Genomic DNA, 19873 nt, shown 5'->3' on the forward strand with positions numbered 1-19873 from the left:
ACCCCAGTGTTTAATAGAACCAAAAAGCATGCGCTCCTTCCTCAGGCCTATATGATATAGGCCTGAGGAAGGAGCGCATGCTCCGACAACGCGTCGCCTACGTCATCACGCCCACGCTCTACGCCCAACCCGGAAGTCCTCCGCCGGAGGCGTTGCAGGTGTCCTCGGGGTCCGGATACTGCTCACTCCCGCAGTCGGACAGATCTGTTTGGAGCACATCAGCCCCTCCTCGCCCAGGCACTGGATTAATGGATCTTTTTACATACGTTCACCATGCTTTTTAATCGTTTATCTTGTGAGTACCCAGCATTATTAGATGTCAAATAAAGTATTGGTTTTACTGCACTTAGAGTGGCGCTGTTCTTATCTTCCAGTATATTGCAAGTTCCTTCTCGTCTTGAGAATCAGCAGCCTTCTGGAGTGCACAGACCGGTGCTTCTTATGGACTTTTTGGACTTTGCCACACAACATCCAGGTCCGTGCATCTTCCCATTAATATTTTCCTAGGAGGTTATTGAGGTTCATTTTGAGTCCTGTTGCGCCAGTTTTTTATGTTTATTTTTGGAGCTCAGAAGCCTGCTGGCTTATATGTTCAATATTTACAGAATTGCCCTCTTTGCAGCTTTACCTACATATCAGGGATAAGCTCAGGTGTGATTTGAGCTATCCCACCAGGAATCTGTCACTGCATTGTACTGTCAATTATAAGCGGCATAGGCATTCTCCAACCTGCACATAAACAAAGGCGTGCATACATGTGGCTGCGGGCAGGAATGATTGGCATAGTGCATTGTCAGCTTCCTGCCAGTCCTAATACAATGGGCATGCAGGTTCTGATGATTGGCCCTTAATGCAGACAGTATATTAGGACTTTAGGACCAATGGCTATGTCTGTGCAGCTGCTGAATCCTAATAGACCTCAATAGGCTGCCTGCACACAGCATCTGGAGGCTAGAGAAGCGCTGACAAAATACAGCCCGTTCATGGTATGTGGGCCTCAGCGCCATGTGAACAAGGCCTAAGTAACCTAACCTGGTTTGGTTATTTATGTATTTTATGATCTTACAACTACTGTGTTTTTTTGTATAGTTTTATTTTCAAATCTTAAATATGATAATGAAGTCCTACAGCACAAATTGGGAACCTACTAGCTCACACTTATAATTGCGGCAGAAGACTCTGAAACAACCTAGGCCCCCAAAACGTTATACAGTGTTCACACTATCGCCCAGTAGTATATCTTCTTTCTGAAAATAGCATGCACCTTGCTCAATGGTTGCATTAAGTGTACTGACATTTGATTGCTGTTGCAAAGTTACAGCTTGCAGAAACTGTATGGGAATCCCCAGGTGTACAAATGGGCTTGTTAGATGGATCACAAACAGAAAAATCAGCGCAAGGGACATAACTTACAGTCAGTGAATGTGTTCTTTGTGCCGATTCATGTTTTGTTAGTAAAAATCTTCGTCCATACTATTAGCCGCCGTAATCTTATCTTCTGGTGCAGCGGGGGTTAATTCAACTAAAGGGCTGTGAAACGCTCTCATCAAGAGAGCCAACTATGCAAGTCATACCATTCATTGAAGCCATACTACAGGACGGAGGAAGATTGTTACTAGCAGAAGAGGAATCAGCACAAGGGATATATCCTACTGACTGTAAGTTACGTCCCTTGTGCTGATTTTTCTGTTTGTGATCTTAGCTGCACTTAGGCCTTAATATGGTTGCACTTACATGCATGTATGATCCCGTTCTACAGGCTTGTACTGTATATCCTATCTCTATTTCTCTCCCTCTCTCTCTGTTTGTTCCTAGTACAGTAGTGACCAAATCTAAAGTGGAACTAAAGTCTAACATTAAAAAAGGAATCTGCATTGGGCAAGGTGATGATGCTGGAAGTTTTGTTTGGTGCCATTCCAATGAAATGTATGAAGACGACTGCCTGAAGAAAACATGCAAATTTCCACAACCATTGATGATATGGGGTTTGATGTCAGGTAAAGGTACGGGGGAGATTACAGTCATTAAAAAGGCGTTTCAGCTGGGGGAAAAAAAATGCTGTAGCTGCTGACTTTGAATATATAGACACTTACCTGTCCAGGGAGCCCGCAATGCTGGCACCCCAGCGGATTTTCGGATCAGCTGCCGAGTTCTGCTGCCGCCATTCTTTGCAAAGGAAACCGGCAATGAAGCCTTTCGGCTTCATAGCCGGTTGTCTACTGCATATGTGCGAAGCACACTGTGCTTTCTAATTGGCCCGGCATAAGTTTATATTGAGATTTTGGACACTTTTCTTATTCCATCAATTGAAAGGATGTTTGGTGATGCCATCATTTTTCAGGATGTAATCTGATGCAGATGTTTGTTTTAGAACTGCAAAGTACATGGTGATTCCATAATATTTTCCTTTGCTTGGTCTGCAAAAACCAAAATTGATCTCACCAAAATTGGAAAATAGAAGATTGGAAAAATATTGTCTCACCAAAATTGGACAATAGAAGATTGGAAAAATATTGCCTGGTCTGATGAGTCTCGATTTCAGCTGTGACATTCAGATGATAGGGTCAGAAGGATCCATCCTGCCTTGTATCAATGGTTCAGGCAGGTGGTGGTGTAATGGTGTGGGGGATATTTGCTTGGCACACTTTGGTACCAATTGATCATCGTTTAAATGTCACGGCCTACCTGAGTATTGTTGCTGACCATCCCTTTATGACTACTGTGTACCCAACTTCTGATGGCTCCTTCCAGCAGGATAATGCACCATGTCACAAATCTCAGATCATCTCACCACTGGTTTCTGAACATGACAATGAGTTCACTGTACCCCAATGGCCTCCACAGCCACCTTAAATCTATGCCACGAAGAATTAGGGCAGGTCCGAAGGCAAAAGGGGGCCCAACCAGGTACTAGCAAGGTGTACCGAATAAAGTGGCCAGTGAGTGTGTGTGTATATATATATATATATATATATATATATATATACACACACACACAACACTGAAGAAATGAAACTTTGCTACATTGTAAAGTAGGGAGTGTACAGCTTGTATAACAGTGTAAATTTGCTGTCTCCTCCTCTCTGAGGATCTGAAAAAAAGTATTGTTGCTCCAAATAAAGATGGCCTAGGTTATAAGAAGATTGCCAAGACCCTGAAACCTGTCATGGTCTGGGGCTGAATGAGTTCTGCCGTCAATGGGGAGCTACAGTGGTGATCGAAAGTTTGGGCACCCCAAGTAAAAATTTGTATTAATGTGCATAAAGAAGCCAAGGAAAGATGGAAAAATCTCCAAAAGGCATCAAATTACAGATTAGACATTCTTATATGTCAACAAAAGTTAGATTTTATTTCCATCGTTGACACTTTCAAAATTACAGAAAACAAAAAAAATGGCATCTGCAAAAGTTTGGGCACCCTGCAGAATTTATAGCATGCACTGCCCCCTTTGCAAGGCTGAGACCTGCCAGTGTCATGGATTGTTCTCAATCATCATCTGGGAAGACCAGGTGATGTCAATCTCAAAGGTTTTAAATGCCCAGACTCATCTGACCTTGCCCCAACAATCAGCACCATGGGATCTTCTAAGCAGTTGTCTAGAAAACTGAAACTGAAAATAGTTGACGCTCACAAAGCTGGAGAAGGCTATAAAGATAGCAAAGCGTTTTCAGATGTCAATATCCTCTGTTCGGAATGTAATTAAGAAATGGCAGTCACCAGGAACAGTGGAAGTTAAAGCAAGATCTGGAAGACCAAGAAAAATATCAGACCGAACAGGTCGCAGGATTGTGAGAAAAACAATTCAAAACCCACGTTTGACTGCACGATCCCTCCAGAAAGATCTGGCAGACACTGGAGTTGTGGTACACTATTCCACTATAAAGAGATACTTGTACAAATATGGTCTTCATGGAAGAGTCATCAGAAGAAAACCTCTTCTACAGTTCAAAATCAGCCTTTGAACTTTGCAACATATAGACAAGCCTGATGCATTTTGGAAACAAGTTCTGTGGACCAATGAGGTTAAAATTGAACTTTTTGGCTGGAATGAGCAAAGGTACGTTTGGAGAAGAAGGGGCACAGAATTTAATGAAAAGAACCTCTGTCCAACTGTTAAGCATGGGTGTGGATCAATCATGCTTTGGGGTTGTATTGCAGCCAAGGAACATTTCACGAGTAGAAGGAAAAATTGATTCAATACAATTTCAGCAAAATTTTGGATGGTAACTTGATGCCATCTGTGAAAAAGCTGAAGTTAAAGAGAGGATGGCTTCTACAAATGGATAATGATCCTAAACACACCTCAAAATCCACAGGCAATTACATCAAGAGGCGTAAAATCAAGGTTTTGCCATGGCCTTCACAATCTCCTGAACTCAACATAATTGAAAATCTATGGATAGACCTTAAAAGAGCAGTGCGTGACAGACAGCCCAGAAATCTCAAAGAACTGGAAGACTTTTGTAAGGAAGAATGGGCAAAGATACCTCAAACAAGAATTGAAAGACTCTTGGCTGGCTACAAAAATCGTTTACAAGCTGTGATACTTGCCAAAGGGGGCAGTACAAGATATTAACTCTGCAGGGTGCCCAAACTTTTGCAGACACCATTTTTTTGTTTTCTGTTATTTTGAAAGTGTAAATGATGGAAATAAAATCTAACTTTTGTTGACATATTATAAGAATGTCTAATCTGTAATTTGATGCCTTTTGGAGATTTTTCCATCTTTCCTTGGCTTCTTTATGCACATTAATACAAATCTTTACCTGGGGTGCCCAAACTTTCGATCACTACTGTACAGTTCATTGAGGGAACCATGAATGCCAACATGTACTGTGACATACTGAAGCAGAGCATGATCCCCTCCCTTCGGAGACTGGGCCACAGGGCAGTATTTTAACATGATAACCCCAAACACACCTCCAAGATGACCATTGCCTTGCTAAAAAAGCTGAGGGTAAAGGCGATGGGCTGGCCAAGCATGTCTCCAGACCTAAACCCTATTGAGCATCTGTGTGGCATCCTCAAACGGAAGCTGGAGGAGCGCAAGGTCCCTAACATCCACCAGCTCCGTAATATCGTCATGGAGGTGTGGAAGAGGACTTCAGTGGCAACCTGTGAAGCTCTGGTGAACTCCATGCCCAAGAGGGTTAAAGACAATGCTGGGAAATAATGGTGGCCACACAAAATATTGACACTTTGGGCCCAATTTGGACATTTTAACTTAGGGGTGTACTCACTTTTGTTACCAGTGGTTTAGACATTATTGGCTGTGTGTTGAGTTATTTGGAGGGGACAGCAAATTTACACTGTTATACAAGCTGTACACTCACTGCTTTACATTGTAGCAAAGTGTCATTTCTTCAGTGTTGTCACATGAAAAGATATGATAAAATATTTACAAAAATGTGGAGGGGCGTACTCACTTTTGAGAGACACTGTATAAAACATTCCCCATAAAAAAAATGTAAAAATCAAATTTTTTTCATCATTTTAGGCCAATTTGTATTCTCCCACATATTTTTGGTAAAAAAAATCCCAATAAGTGTATATTGATTGGTTTGCGCAAAAGTTATTGCGTCTACAAACTAGGGGAAATATTTTAATCATTTTTATTTATTTCTTTTTCCTAGTAATGGCGGCAATCAGCGATTTTTAGCAGGACTGCGAAATTGCGGCGGACAGATCGGAACACCTGACATTTTAAACACTTTTGGGGGGACCAGTGACATTACTACAGCAATCAGTGCTAAAAATATGCACTGTAACTGTACTGACACTGTAACTGTGCTTTCTAACTGTGTGGGGGATGGACTTATGGAATGAACACAGTGACTTGTGTTCCTAAATAGGAGGAGCCCTGTGTTGATTGCTGACAGAAAGGGGGTCTGCCGCGTTTACAACGGCAGACCGCCATTCTGTCTCCATGGGGAGCGATCTCAGATGCCTGGTGGCAATCACAGCCGCCGGCCCCACAGATCTGCTTCCCCTCTGGTGAATGGGTGCAGCACGTGCCTCCACGATACGGTTACATTGTTTCGTGGGAACCTGCCGCCGCATATCTGTGCCAGCTGGTCGGCAAGTGGTTAAGATGAAACTGAAAGATTTTTACGAGCCAATGCTGAGAACAAATATACAAAACAGCAGAAGTTTTTATTACAAATTAATTAGGAGACATACAAATAAAGAAACTAGCAATTAGTAAAAAGAAAAAAAAAAAGGAAGATAAAGCGATACAAAAATTTAATTAGTCCGGATCAGAAATAGAGCCTTGGATAATGTGTCGAATCTTTTGAGCATCAGATTTCAGAGTAGGGTTGGCAGGGTCAATCTTCAGAGCAGCTTCATAGTCTTCTAGGCCTGTTAGATACAAAATGACTGTTAATTCAACTTCCTTTACTGTGTGCCTTAATCCACAATGTAACAGCAGCACAAGATGTGACCAATATGTACCCTGAATAGCAGACTGATTTTCCCCATGTATAGACACAGTTTGTGACATTAATTATTTTGCAGTCTTAGATTATCAGTGTGACCGGAGGGCCACATTCAGTCTACTGTAAGATTCTATCTGGCCCACAGCAATTCTGATGTGAAGGGGGGTTTGTTGTCATTACTCATTTAGTTTAGTTTAACCAGTGGGTACGAAAAGACTCCCGCTCTCTGTCCCGATCTACAGCATGCTGCAGATCGTGACAGAGAGCGGGAGTCTTTTCATGTTAACAAGCCAGGTAATCAACCTCTTGTTAACATAACTTGGGCAGCTCCCGCCCCTCAGTCTTGATCTGCAGCTCCTCCCAACCCCGCCCTCTTTGAAGATAACATTGGTGGCCGAGCTGGAGGCCCAGAGAACCTCCCTGGATGATTAGTGCCTCTGCCCTGCCAAAAGTACCATAGGATGTGCAGGGGAGGCTTGCAAAGTGGCACTGTGTTGTGTTAAGTTGCGCTGTGTGGTGTAAACGTGGTGTAAATGGGCGCTGTGTGGTGTAAAGAGGGTGTAAAAGGGCGCTGTGTGGTGTAAAGGGGGTGTAAAGGGGCACTGTGTGGTGTAACAGGGGTGTAAAGGGGCACTGTGTAGTGTAAAGGGGCACTGTGTGGTGTAATGGGGTTGTAAAGGGGCACCGTGTGGTGTAAACAGGTACTGCCTGGTGTAACAGGGGTGTAAATGGGCGCTGTGTGGTGTAAAGAGGGTGTAAAAGGGCGCTGTGTGGTGTAAAGGGGGTGTAAAGGGGCACTGTGTGGTGTAACAGGGATGTAAAGGGGCACTATGTGGTGTAAAGAGGCACTGCCTGGTGTAACAGGGGTGTAAAGGGGCACTGTGTGGTGTAATGGGGGTGTAAAGGGGCACGGTGTGGTGTAAAGGGTTGCTGTGTGGTGTAAAGGGGGTGTAAAGGGGCACTGGTGTAAAGGGGCACTGCAAGGTGCAACGGGAGTAATAAAGGGGCGCTGTGTGGTGTAAGGGGGTGTAAAGGGGCACTGTGTGGTGTAATGGGGGTGTAAAGAGGTACTGCCTGGTGTAACAGGGGTGTAAAGGGGCACTGTGTAGTGTAAAGGGGCATTGTGTGGTGTAATAGGGGTGTAAAGGGGCATTGTGTGGTGTAAAGGGGCTCTACGTGGTGTAATGGGGATGTAAAGGGGCACTATGTGGTGTAAAGAGACACTGCCTGGTGTAACAGGGGTGTAAAGGGGCACTGTGTGGTGTATTTGGGGTGTAAAGGGGCACTGCCTGGTGAAATAAGGGTGTAAAGGGGCACTGTGTAGCGTAAAGGGGCACTGTGTGGTGTAATGGGGGTGTAAAGGGGCACTGCGTGGTGTAACGGGGGTGTAAAGGGGCACTGTGTGGTGTAAAGGGTTGCTGTGTGGTGTAAAGGGGCACTGCAAGGTGTAATGGGAGTGTAAAGGGGCGCTGTGTGGTGTAAGGGGGTGTAAAGGGGCACTGTTTGGTGTAAAGGGGCTCTGTAAGGTGTAACGGGAGTATAAAGGGGCGCTGGGTGGTGTAAGGGGGTGTGTGGTGTAAAGGGGCTCTGCAAGGTGTAACGGGGGTGTAAAGGGGCGCTGGGTGGTGTAAGGGGGTGTAAAGGGACACTGCATCATAAAGGGGGGGCAGTGTTGTGAAGGGGAACTGAGGACACTGTGGGACTGTGATGTAAAGGGGACTGCGATGTGAAAGGTACACTGAAGAAGATGATGTACGGGGGGGGGGGGGAACTACGATGTGAAAGGTACACTGAAGAAGATGATGTACGGGGGGGACTACGATGTGTGAGTACTAATGAGATTCGGACCTCTGCTGGAAGGACATATTGCTGACCAGACCTCTATAAATTTTAAATCAAGACCCCTGCGTCAGCAAAATCAAACAAATGTTTCAAAAATGAATGGACAACTTTAAAAACTTCCAGCAACAAACCAAAGTATTTGGTTTCTCTAACAGACTATCACGACGCACACTTACTATTGTAGAAAGAATCCAATAAAATGCTTTCTCTTTAAGAGCTGTCCTTGATGTATTAGAGCTAGCAAAAAAACTTCAGATAATCAATTTATAATTACTTTGTACTGTCCTTCAGTGATTAACACATGTCTGATTCTTTTATGTGTCATCAAGTACAAAGAGCAAAATTAAAAGCTGCTATGAAAGTTTTTCAGACTGCTGAACTGTCATTGTTCCAGTGTCTTCTTGAAATTTTCTCCACTCTACTTATTGCCTTGTCTAGTGATAATGGCTCCATTGTACTAACCCATCTCGAAAAATGCAGAGAAAATTGCTTTATTCAGGAAAGGCTTGAACCATCTTGTGTTTTATTTTACTGAATGTCAAATGCTCTTGAGCTTAAGCTATTTCTTGTGTCACCACTTTCTATGACAAGGAATTCCAAACATCAAAAATAAATAAGAGTGACCTTTCTGGAAGAATAAAGCTATATAGGTGAACAATATATCCTTTAGTTGGCTCTAAAGCTCTTTTCATACTCTCTTTATCCCAGATTCAAAAAGATTGCCCACACCAATCAGACAATTCAGAAATGAAAACATATTTTAATTAAAAAAAAAAAAGATACCACTGATTGAGTATGAAGAGACAATTACTTTGCTAAATGATATTACTTTTGTGCCAGTGAATCAAAGCACCTGATTTTGTAACAGCAATGTGTATTCAGATAAATGTGAAGAATCTCTTCAATTACTTTAAATTGCTCCTAATGCTGTTTCAATTAAAGGTCATGTAACCTTATAACAAAAAAAAAAACTGTGCACATCAAAGAGAAGAATAGTTTAAAAACTATTCTTCTTCTATTCTAACCATTACTTTTATTAAGAGGACAGAGGAGACATTCCACCCATTCATCTCTACACCTGAGACAATGGACCTTACATACCAAAGAGAGAAAAACCTATCCCTAACCGTAGATAACCGCTTGGTGTTCGGCTAAATGCAAACATTGATTACCGCGGTCAGCCTGTCAACACTTTGCTGCTATTCACATGCACCCGTCATTCCAACCACAAGAATCCGCTGATTCTTGCCGCTGGAATCTGATGTATGTGGCCAGATGGCCACATGAAGGAGGCCTTAAGCCAGCCTGTAGGGAGGTGCAGCGTAGTACGGTGGCAGTAAAAACCCAGAGTCCAGTTGTAGAGTGTGACAGACCCAACTGGGATAGAGGCTTTAAGAGGGTAGCCTCTTGCCTACTGACTATGGGCCCTGGCATTTGAGAGAGCTACAAGCATTGAGGAAGATGGCCTGGGATATAATGCAAGATGACATTATAACATTTAACAGTCAAGGAAGCCATAATGGTCTCTGCCAACTTAAAACCCTGTGAGAAAATGTGTGTGAAATGAAAGCGGGTTCATGAGATTTGGACAGTCCTGGTTCTTCTTGAATACTGGTGCCGAACTGTCTAGGTGGCCACTGACCTAAGTCACCTAGGCTTGTCTAGGTGATTAAAAGCAAAACTGTAGCGCTAAAAACCCTTGGTCATGACAGTCCCACTTGAAGATGTGAATGAAGCAATATGATGACAGTCCATATGAATCCAACTCCTCATTCAAAAAGTGATTTCTAGGATAGAAAACCGCCACCAGACAGCACTCCAACACCAGTAATTCTAACTTCTTACCAGAAGCTGTTGATCCCCATGACAGAGATCAAAAATTGCGCATAACCAGTGGTAGGTGAAGGCTTCTCCAGTGTGTTCCTGATATGCTCACAGTAGAATGCAATATGCAGAGAGAGAAGGAACATCTCATAGCGTAGACTGTTTAAAAATGCTTTATTCTAAAAAGAGGTATGGTACTCACAAACATCATGATGCATCTCGCATGTAGTATTGAGCATAGAGACCTCCAGATGTCTATAGGGCGTCCTGTCCGTGGACCACCAAACCTATGGCCGTCCTGTCTCCTCCAGGGATTCCGGCACGCGCTACCCAGCACGCCACCCGACGTACGTTTCGTCCGATTGGACGTCGTTTCGTCCAATCGGACGAAACGTACGTCGGGTGGCATGCTGGGTAGCACGTGCCGGAATCCCTGGAGGAGACAGGACGGCCATAGGTTTGGTGGTCCACGGACAGGACGCCCTATAGACATCTGGAGGTCTCTATGCTCAATACTACACGCGAGATACATCATGATGTTTGTGAGTACCATACCATTCTTTTTTTTAGAATAAAGCATTTTTAAACAGTCTACGCTATGAGATGTTCCTTCTCTCTCTGCATATTGCATTCTACTGTGAGCATATCAGGAACACACTGGAGAAGCCTTCACCTACCACTGGTTATGCGCAATTTTTGTTCTCTGTCATGGGGATTAACAGCTTCTGGTAAGAAGTTAGAATTACTGGTGTTGGAGTGCTGTCTGGTGGCGGTTTTCTATCCTAGAAATCACTTTTTGAATGAGGAGTTGGATTCATATGGACTGTCATCATATTGCTTCATTCACATCTTCAAGTGGGACTGTCATGACCAAGGGTTTTTAGCGCTACAGTTTTGCTTTTATTTTATTTTAATCTGCTACAATTCGGATTAGTGTGGCTGCTGGACCCAACTATATTTGCTGTTTTTACAGTTATTTCATTTTTTCTTTAGCGCAGCAATTTTATTATTTTGTCTAGGTGATTAGTTGTTAATTAGCTTACTGTTTAATTAGATTACGGTTTATGTTTACTCTTCCTTAGATGTGCTAATGATATTACGGTTTGCAGTTTGCATTGTTTAGGGTAATGTGATCAAGTTCGTACCTGATTTTGTGTGGTATACAGTAATTCCGGAGAGCATTTACAGCGCTTCACTTTTTCCACATTTTGTTATGTTACAGCCTTTTTCCAAAATGGATTACATTCATTATTTTTCTCAACATTCTACAAACAATACCCCATAATGACAACTTGAAAGAAGTTTGCTTGAAATATTTGCAAATTAAAAAAAAAAAAAAATTAAAAAATCACATGTACATAAGTATTCACAGCCTTTGCCATGACACTCAATTGTGCTAAGGCGCATCATGATTCCACTGATTATCTTTGGGATCTTTCTACAACTTGATTGGAGTCCCCCTGTAGTAAACTCAGTTGATTGGACATGATTTGGAAAGGCACACAGTTAAAATGGCTTTTCAGAGCTAAAACCAAGCCATAAAGTCCAAGGAATTGTCTGTAGACCCTTGAGGCAGGATTGTATGGAGGCACAGATCTGGGGAAGGGTACAGAAAAATTTCTGCAGCATTGAAGGTCCCAAGGAGCACAGTGGCCTCCATCGCCCATAAATGGGAGTAGTTTGGAACCACCAGGACTCTTGCTAGAGTGGATAGCCCAGCGTTTGAGGGAGAAGGGCCTTAGTTAGGGAGATGACCAAGACCCCAATGGTCACTGTGACAGAGCTCCAGCATTTCTCTGTGGAGAGAGAAGAACCTTCCAGAAGAACAACCATCTCTGCTGCACTCCACCAATCAGGCCTGTATGGTAGAGTGGCCATACAGAAGCTACTCCTCAGTAAAAGGCACATGGCAGCCCGCCTGGAGTTTGCCAAAAGGCACCTGAAGGACTCGCAGACCATGAGAAACAAAATTCTCTGGTCTGATGAAACAAAGATTGAACTTTTTGGCTTAAATGGCAAGTGCATGTTTGGAGGAGACCAGGCACTGCTCATCATCTGGTCAATACCATCCCTACAGTGAAGCATGGCGGTGGCAGCATCATGCTGTGGGGATGTTTTTTAGTGACAAGAACTGGGAGACTAGTCAGGATTGAGGGAAAGATGAATGCAGCAATGTACGGAGACATCCTTGACAAGAACCTGCTCCAGAGCGCTCTGGACCTCAGACTGGGGTGAAGGTTCATCTTCTAACAGGACAACGACCCTAAGCACGCAGCCAAGATAACAAAGGAGTAGCTACAGGACAACTCTGTAAATGTCTTTGAGGGGCCTAGCCAGAGCCCAGACTTGAAGCCGATTGAATATCTCTGGAGAGATCTGGAAATGGCTGTGCACCGACGCTCCCCATCAAACCTGATAGAGCTTGAGAGGTCCTGCAAAGAAGAATGGGAAAAACTGCCCAAAAATAAGTGTGCCAAGCTTGTAGCATCATGCTCAAAAAGACTTGAGGCTCTAATTGGTGCCAAAGGTGCTTCAGCAAAGTATTGGGCAAAGGCTTTGAATACTTTTGTACATGGGATTATTTTTGTTTTTTATTTTAAATACATTTGCAAAGATTTCAAACAAACTTCTTTCACATTGTCATTATTGGGTATTGTTTGTAGAATTTTGAGGAAAATAATGAATTTATTCCATTTTGGAATAAAGCTGTAATATAACAAAATGTGGAAAAAGTGAAGCGCTGTGAATACTTTCCGGCTTCACTGTATATTCTGTGTGAATTTACAATAAAGTCAGTTCCAGTTTGCTCCTAAGCTAGTGTCGTCTAGTTCTCGGGTGCAATGCTCAGCTACAATACCTGGTTCCTGGTTCCAGAGTGGAGGAACCTGTATCTTGCCGAAAGAACCCAGACCGTTGCCAAGTGGTCCATTAAAAACAGAGGACAGAACTTGTATTAATGAAGAATCCAGTAAATCACAACAAACCTGGCAGGAAGGCAATCGACCAGTAACACCCATGGTATATAAACAGCAGCGTGTAGTGGGGCAGGTCTCAGATGCGCTGACAACATCTGTATTGAGGGGGGGAATGCGGCCTGGCCGATCCGTGCCCCAATAAGGAAGTTTCCAGGAAAGATTGTGTGTCCCTATCCTTTCCTTACTCATCTAGAATCTCTCCCTGTCGCTAATCACTGTCCCTGTGAGATGGTTTACCTGTCTCTACACTACCCACACGTGAAATGCGCGCCAGACCCGGGAGCCAGGGACTAAATAGACTCTGCCTGACCCAAGATGGCCACCCGAGTCCCATGGGGCGGCAGCATCCAACCAGCTTCTACGTGACCCAGGAAACCATTAAGGAGCCATGTTTCTCTTGACTTCCTCTCCACCTGCAATGCCGCTGCATTGAAGAAAGTAGACTGCACCTGCCTACAAACCATACACTGATAGTTTTTTGGGTTTTTTTGTTACGCCATCAGGCAGCAAATAGAAAACATATTCCTCTATTCACTCAAACTGATCAGTGGTCGTTGATCAAAAAGGGTTTTCCAGCTCGTCCCTCAACAGAAGTCTTTAAGATGATTGACTTCTGTTGAGCAGGGACATCTACATACTGATCAAAATTTGTCCGCTTCCTTGCTGAACCAGCCAAATTTCGATCAGTGGAAGGCCATCTTAAGCTATGCAGGTATAAAGTAGATCAAACATTTTCTACCATTTTAGACCAAGTAAGGAACAGTTACTCAATCAAAAGGAATCCAGAATTCAGTGCAACACTAACACCTAAGGTTATGAGTAAGTACTAGTTACAGCGTGAAACGCGTCAACTTTTACTGTACCCCACACTGTCTGTGATGCCTCTTGTATGAAGGATCAATAAGGATTTCTTTTGATTGTGTATCTGCAGATAAGCTGTGCTGGCACCTTCACTTATTCACTGGCTATGCTGTCGATGGATGGCTAATGTGGAAGAGCTAGCAGAAGCTATCCTGCGTAAAAGTACTTGTGTCTGGATGTGTACAGCGTTTAGATGCATAATGACCCATGTATGTTTGCAGATGTAGCTGTGTTTATTGCCCCATTGATTACTATAATGTCAGATTCAGATGCATACAAAACCATACAGTGAACACATCTAAGTGCAGCGTTTGAGATGAACCATAGATTTACGTCAGCTGCCGTCAATACGATTAGATAACTCTTCATTGATCTTTGCATCTGAGACAATATGAAGATTCTTTACCTTGCACGTAGAGTTCTAGCTCACAAAAGGCAGTTCCTCGCCTCACATAAGCCTTGAGTCTGGCAGAAGCATTGTCAGGAACAGGTGGCGTCAGCAGCTCCAGAGCCTAATATAATTCACATCAATAAGAAGTTAATTTAAAAATCGAATGACAAGTACAGTACAAATAGAAAATGACTCAATTGGTTGAGAACTAAACTCACTGTGCACAGTGGTAAAAAGATGCAAATACTGAAAAAACTGCTCTTTAATATTTGTATGACGTTTGCTGCCTGACACCCTCATATCTCATCACACATTTATGGTTTGTAAACATTCAAATCTAAAGCAAAAATTGGTGACAATCTAACAAACACTAATCAAAAAACTTTTCTTGGAATAAAATTGCCATTCTTGAGTGATGCAAACACCAGATTTTAAAGATTGCTCATTTAGATGCCGATTAGTCTGCCTGTCAGTTAACAGTCTATGTCAGGGGTCTCCAAACTGCGGCCTGGGGGCCAGATGTGGCCCTTTGCTTGCCTTTATCCAACCCTTGGTGCACTTTTCCTTCCACCAATACAAGACCCTATTTCTCTCACTGACACCAACAAACCAACAATGGGGTAATATTTCAACAACTGACATCAACAATTAGTGCAACAAATCAGCAATTATTCAAATAGTACTGTGGTCACCTAAAGTCCATCTCAAGGCACCTTGATTTTTACACTTTTTAAGCCTTTAATCATTTCTATACCAGCTGTTTAGTCTTCAGTCACATCAAATCACAATTTTAAAGCCGCATGTCAATGTGATTTCGGGTGCGACTTGGCTAGCATCTGTGCGATTTCATGCACAGATGTCCATGCACCTAAAATCGGCAAAAATAGAACTTCTTTTTCAAATTGCTGCGGCACTGCAAAATCACCATTGCACCTATTTGAACATTTCTATTACTGACAATAGGGTGCAACTTTTCATGTGATTTGGACCTGTCAAATTACATGACAAGTCGCACCGGTGTGACTGGGGGCATAATCAATAAATGTTTGCTTATTTAATCGTTTTCCGTAAGCTTCATTGAACTTCTGCCAGAAAGTACTGTATATGACAGACAGCAATTCTATTGGTGTGCCCTTTCATCTCTATGCATGAACAGAATTGTCAATCAAACAAGCCGGGAAATATACTAAAAATTATGTGCATTTCTTGACTGCATGTTTTAGCTCTTAACCATGTTGAAAGTGAATAACCGGAAATATAATCCATAAATATACTGTAAATAAGACCTATTTCACACTGTAGGAACACGTGTACAGGTTTCATGGAATGAGCAGCATATGCAAGTCATGGTTCACTGACTATATGAGTGGAAAAAGAAGTATCAACCAAATGGAGTTTCCTTTCATCTAAGTGAAACAGAATCATAATTTCTGTCACTCCAGAGACTTACAGTGGTTGTAAAGGCTGTTTTTAAAATAATATGTATACTTACCTGCTCTGTGCAATGGTTTTGCACAGAGTGGCCTCAAACATCCTGTTCTGCGGTTTCCTGCTAGCTCTCCTGGCTCCTCAGGTTCTCTGTGTGCCCCCAGCTTGCTTTAGAGCAGTGGCGGCTGGTACATTGGGGGTGCAGGGGCGCCGCCCCTCCTGTCCATGCGTCTGGCCCCCTAATCTACATGCAGGGGGCTGGACGCAAGGAGTTCAATGGGGCTTTTTTTTTTTTAACCATGTGATTAGAGCCAGAGGCTCTAATAGGCTTAAAAAAAGGGTAGGCTTGGGGTGCAGAGCGCTGCACCCCGAGTCCACCCAGTTGTGTGACAATAGCGAATAAATATTCGCTTTAGTCACACGGATCCTCCTCCTGGCCAATCAGGAAGCGGGTCCTGAGACCAGTTTCCCGATTGGCCGAAAGGAGAAGGAGGAAGAGGGAGGAGATGCAGAAGACTGAGGGGGGAAGAAGCCGGAGCTGCTGTTGCTTGCCGCTGCTGCACATGTCCAGATGTCCAGGCAGGGTAAGTGAGCCGGGGGGGGGTCCTGCTGTGGTCCTGGGGGGGGTGGGGGGAGAATGGTGTGCGGCCTGGTGTGGTTCGGCAGGGGTGTATGGTGCGGCCCGTCTGCCACCCCCCCCCCCCCAGCCCATGGAGCACCAGCCGCCACTGCATTAGAGTCCATCGATCCCAAGGTTGTGTGTGTCCATAGACTCACACAGCGTTGCTCAGCCCTGTCCCCGTCTCCCTCCTCACTGGAGTTAACTGACAACAACAGGAGCCAATGGCTCCCACTGCTTTTAGCCAAGCTTGTACGAGCATGGAAAGGGGAGAGAAGAACTAAAACCAGGCACAGCACTGGATCGATACAGGACTAAGGTAAGTGTTTAAGGGTGGGCTGGGGGGATCCTTTTATATTAAGATTGTTTTTACCTTAAAAGGGGATGTAAACCCTCACATATACCCAGTGAAGTGAACAGCCTCAGATGATATAAAGATACGATTTGTATATCTGCTGTCTTCAGCTTTCTACACTGTTTAGAAAGTAAACATCATGTTAGAATACTTTCTTCCTGTTCCAGCACTGGGTGTGAAGTCTTGGCATACACTGTGTGACAGCTGATTGGAGGAAAGGCACATTGCCCCTCCCCCCCTCCACATAGGCAGAGGAAGGAAGAAACATGCAGAGCTGTGCTGTGAATAGACAAGCTATCAGCTAATCTATTTCTATGCACTCACCCCGACGCAAATTTCCAGCTGTTTTTATCTCTTGTAGAAGAACTTGTCAGAGGTTATCATGCTGATAACAGAGAAATGGAGCAGCAGAAAGACACAGCACTTAGGGCTTTGGAGAGAGATAAGTAAACACTACAGATATAGGATAAGCCAGATTTCATGAATGGGGTTTACATCCACTTTAATGCAAAGAATGCATTAAGATTGAAAAAAACTTTAAAGTTAATTTCTGTCCAGATCCTGTACACTAAGATATTTGCATAATCTGAACAATCAGTAAAAGCACTTTAAAACAAGCCCTTATTTATCTCTGCATCTATACGCATGGTGGAGAAAATGTGATTTTTGTACTCACCATAAAATCCTTTTATTGAAGTCATAGAGTCTTTAACCTTTGATTTATACTTCAGTCTACAAGAGGATTGGACACTGGCAAAACAATATAACTGTAGGCCAGTCCAGGATCATCCTTCCAACTACCACCCTCGATTCGGTCTTAAGACAGTGCCAAGAGCATGATCATAAATATAAAGGGATGCGGACCCACGTTCTTCAATGGATTCCAACAAGAGTACAAAAAAAACTATTTTATTTCTCAACCATTAAGGGATACAGAACGTCTTTAAAGCCTAACTCCATGTTTCATTTAACTTTAAATTCCGAGCAGACTTTTTCCTTCACATGAGCCTTCTGAGAGTGCTCTATGAACTGTATGTAGCATAAGCTTCACACAGTATACAACGCTGTGTACCAGCAGTGGTGCAGGGACCTCCTGTCCCATTCCCAAAACAAAATAGAGTCAAGCTGAGCACTGCTCAGCCATTCACAGGAAGCCTTGTATTTTTATGAAGGAATACAATGCTTCCTCTGAATGGCTGAGGTGGAGAGGCGGATGGATGACTAACCCTTTAACCTTCGGGTAATACTGCCACCTACAGGAGGATTGGACACTGGCAAACAAACTGCATGCCAGCCCAGGAAAAATCCTCTTACTACTGGCATACCTGATTTTTTTTTACTAGTGTGCTAGGAGGATAGTAGCTCTGCTGTGTTAAGGACTAACCGGTTTTTGGAGTGCCATGTCTGGACTGCGATGGAATGGACAGTGCAGAGTTTGCTGGGGAGCGCTTTCCAGGTTCAGAGCCACTGGCATTCCCTCAGTGCCTGCCCTGTCTCTGAAAATTCAGCTACTTCAGTTACATAAGTCACTGGGCACCTTAAAAATTCCTTGTTTCCTGTCACTTTTTACTGTAAAAGGTTTAACCGCGTGGGACTGAGCACGGACATCTGCTGGGTGGAGTGTTGCGCATGCTCCACACTCTCTTTCCCATCACACAAAATTGAAGACACATCTCCATACTGCTGTTCCTCCTTGCAAAGAGACACATGGAACCTCAATCTTCATTCCTGCTGCCCTCCTTCAGTGGCTTTGGCCATCCAACACTAACCTGCTATTAGTCGACTGGGTTTTATGTGTACCTGAGGCATTACACTGGTTTACCACCACGTGGCTGCAACATGTCTGATTTTAGTCAGTCTGTCAATAGGCTGGCCTGCTCAATCTTTAAGTGTTGGGAAGGCCTTTGCAATGTCCTGCCATTTAAATTAAAAGTTCTGAACAAAAAAACTGCGCATGGTGCAAATTCAAACCTTATGTGAAAATAAAAATAAAAAAATGTGTATGTGTAACACCTGCACATCCAAATACCAATGTGTATAAACATATAAGAACAAAATGTTGTGCTGTATCATCAAATTGTCCTAAGTCATGCAATCATACATTTTTAGCAATGAAAAAACTAGCAAAAAAATTAGGTCACTGTGCCTGTAAAATTAAAGTCCACTATGTGTCCATAACCATATATGTGCAAAAATAAACAAATTCATAAACATCCACCAGTGGCGTGTTAACTTGATCAATAGCTTTCTGGGGAGTTATACCACCATTGACAAAAATATCTGCCTCTCACCAGAACCCAAATTATAGGAGGTCTTGTGAACGCTCAATACATCCAGGCTAATGTCAGCCACAATCTGGTCACACAGCCCTGCATAGTCCTGGTATTCAGAATGAATAAAGGGAAACCACACAGCTTACCAACAGGGAGAATGGCTCAACACTGGCAAAAAAGGATCACAAATGCTCCATAGTGTAAAACTGCTAGAAGTATTTATTAACTAAAGGAAGGTACTCACTTGGAACAAACATGAAAGAGCTTCACACATCACAGACACGTGGCCAGTCGGTCAGGTGGTGTGATAAAGTCAGCATAAGCCCCGCCCCAATGCGTTTTGTCTAAAGAGACGTTCCCAAGGGGATCGGCTCAAGCTTGGCTGATCCATTTTCCCTATTGGTGAGCTGTGTGGTTTCCATTCATTCTTTCTGCATACCAGACCTATGCTGGGCTGTGTGACCAGATTGTGGCTGACATTAGCCTGGATGTACTGAGCATTCACAAGACCTCCTATAATTTGGGGTCTTATGTTTTGGTAAGAGGCAGATTTTATTTGAATGGTGGTTGAACTCACTGGTATTCTTTGCACTTATCTCACAAATGTAACAAAGCATTGCAATCCTATATTTACCAGACCTAAGGAGACCAAATACAGGAAGTTAGCTCTTAGAGCCGGTTCACACTACCGTGACCAGAAAGTCGCCCCATGAAGGAGCGACTTTTTAGCCGACTTTGAAGAAACTTTTGAAGAGACTTTGAAGAGACTTAAATGATAGGCGACTTTGTCTGTGGGTAATGCCTGGGTAATCTTTTTCTTCTTCCTAGAAAGTCTGATCACAGTTGCTTGAAAATAGATAAGGATCCA

General features: G+C 43.3%; 1 protein-coding gene across 2 annotated transcripts in view; it reads right to left on the bottom strand.

The window, feature by feature from the left end:
• Positions 1-6203: 6203 nt before the first annotated feature.
• The window catches only part of DNAAF4 (dynein axonemal assembly factor 4), a 61898-nt gene continuing 48228 nt past the window's right edge, over positions 6204-19873 (bottom strand). For both annotated transcript variants that reach the window (XM_082256958.1, XM_082256957.1), the window contains exons 8-9: positions 14346-14451; positions 6204-6360 (exon numbers count right to left, since the gene is read on the bottom strand). In XM_082256958.1, coding sequence (XP_082113084.1) covers positions 6248-6360; positions 14346-14451 — 219 coding nt within the window. In that variant the 3' untranslated portion in view covers positions 6204-6247. The remainder of the gene's footprint in view (positions 6361-14345; positions 14452-19873) is intronic.

The sequence above is a fragment of the Pelophylax lessonae genome, assembly GCF_965119305.1.
Source record: "Pelophylax lessonae genome assembly, chromosome: 4".
NCBI classification, from domain to species: Eukaryota; Metazoa; Chordata; class Amphibia; order Anura; family Ranidae; genus Pelophylax; species Pelophylax lessonae.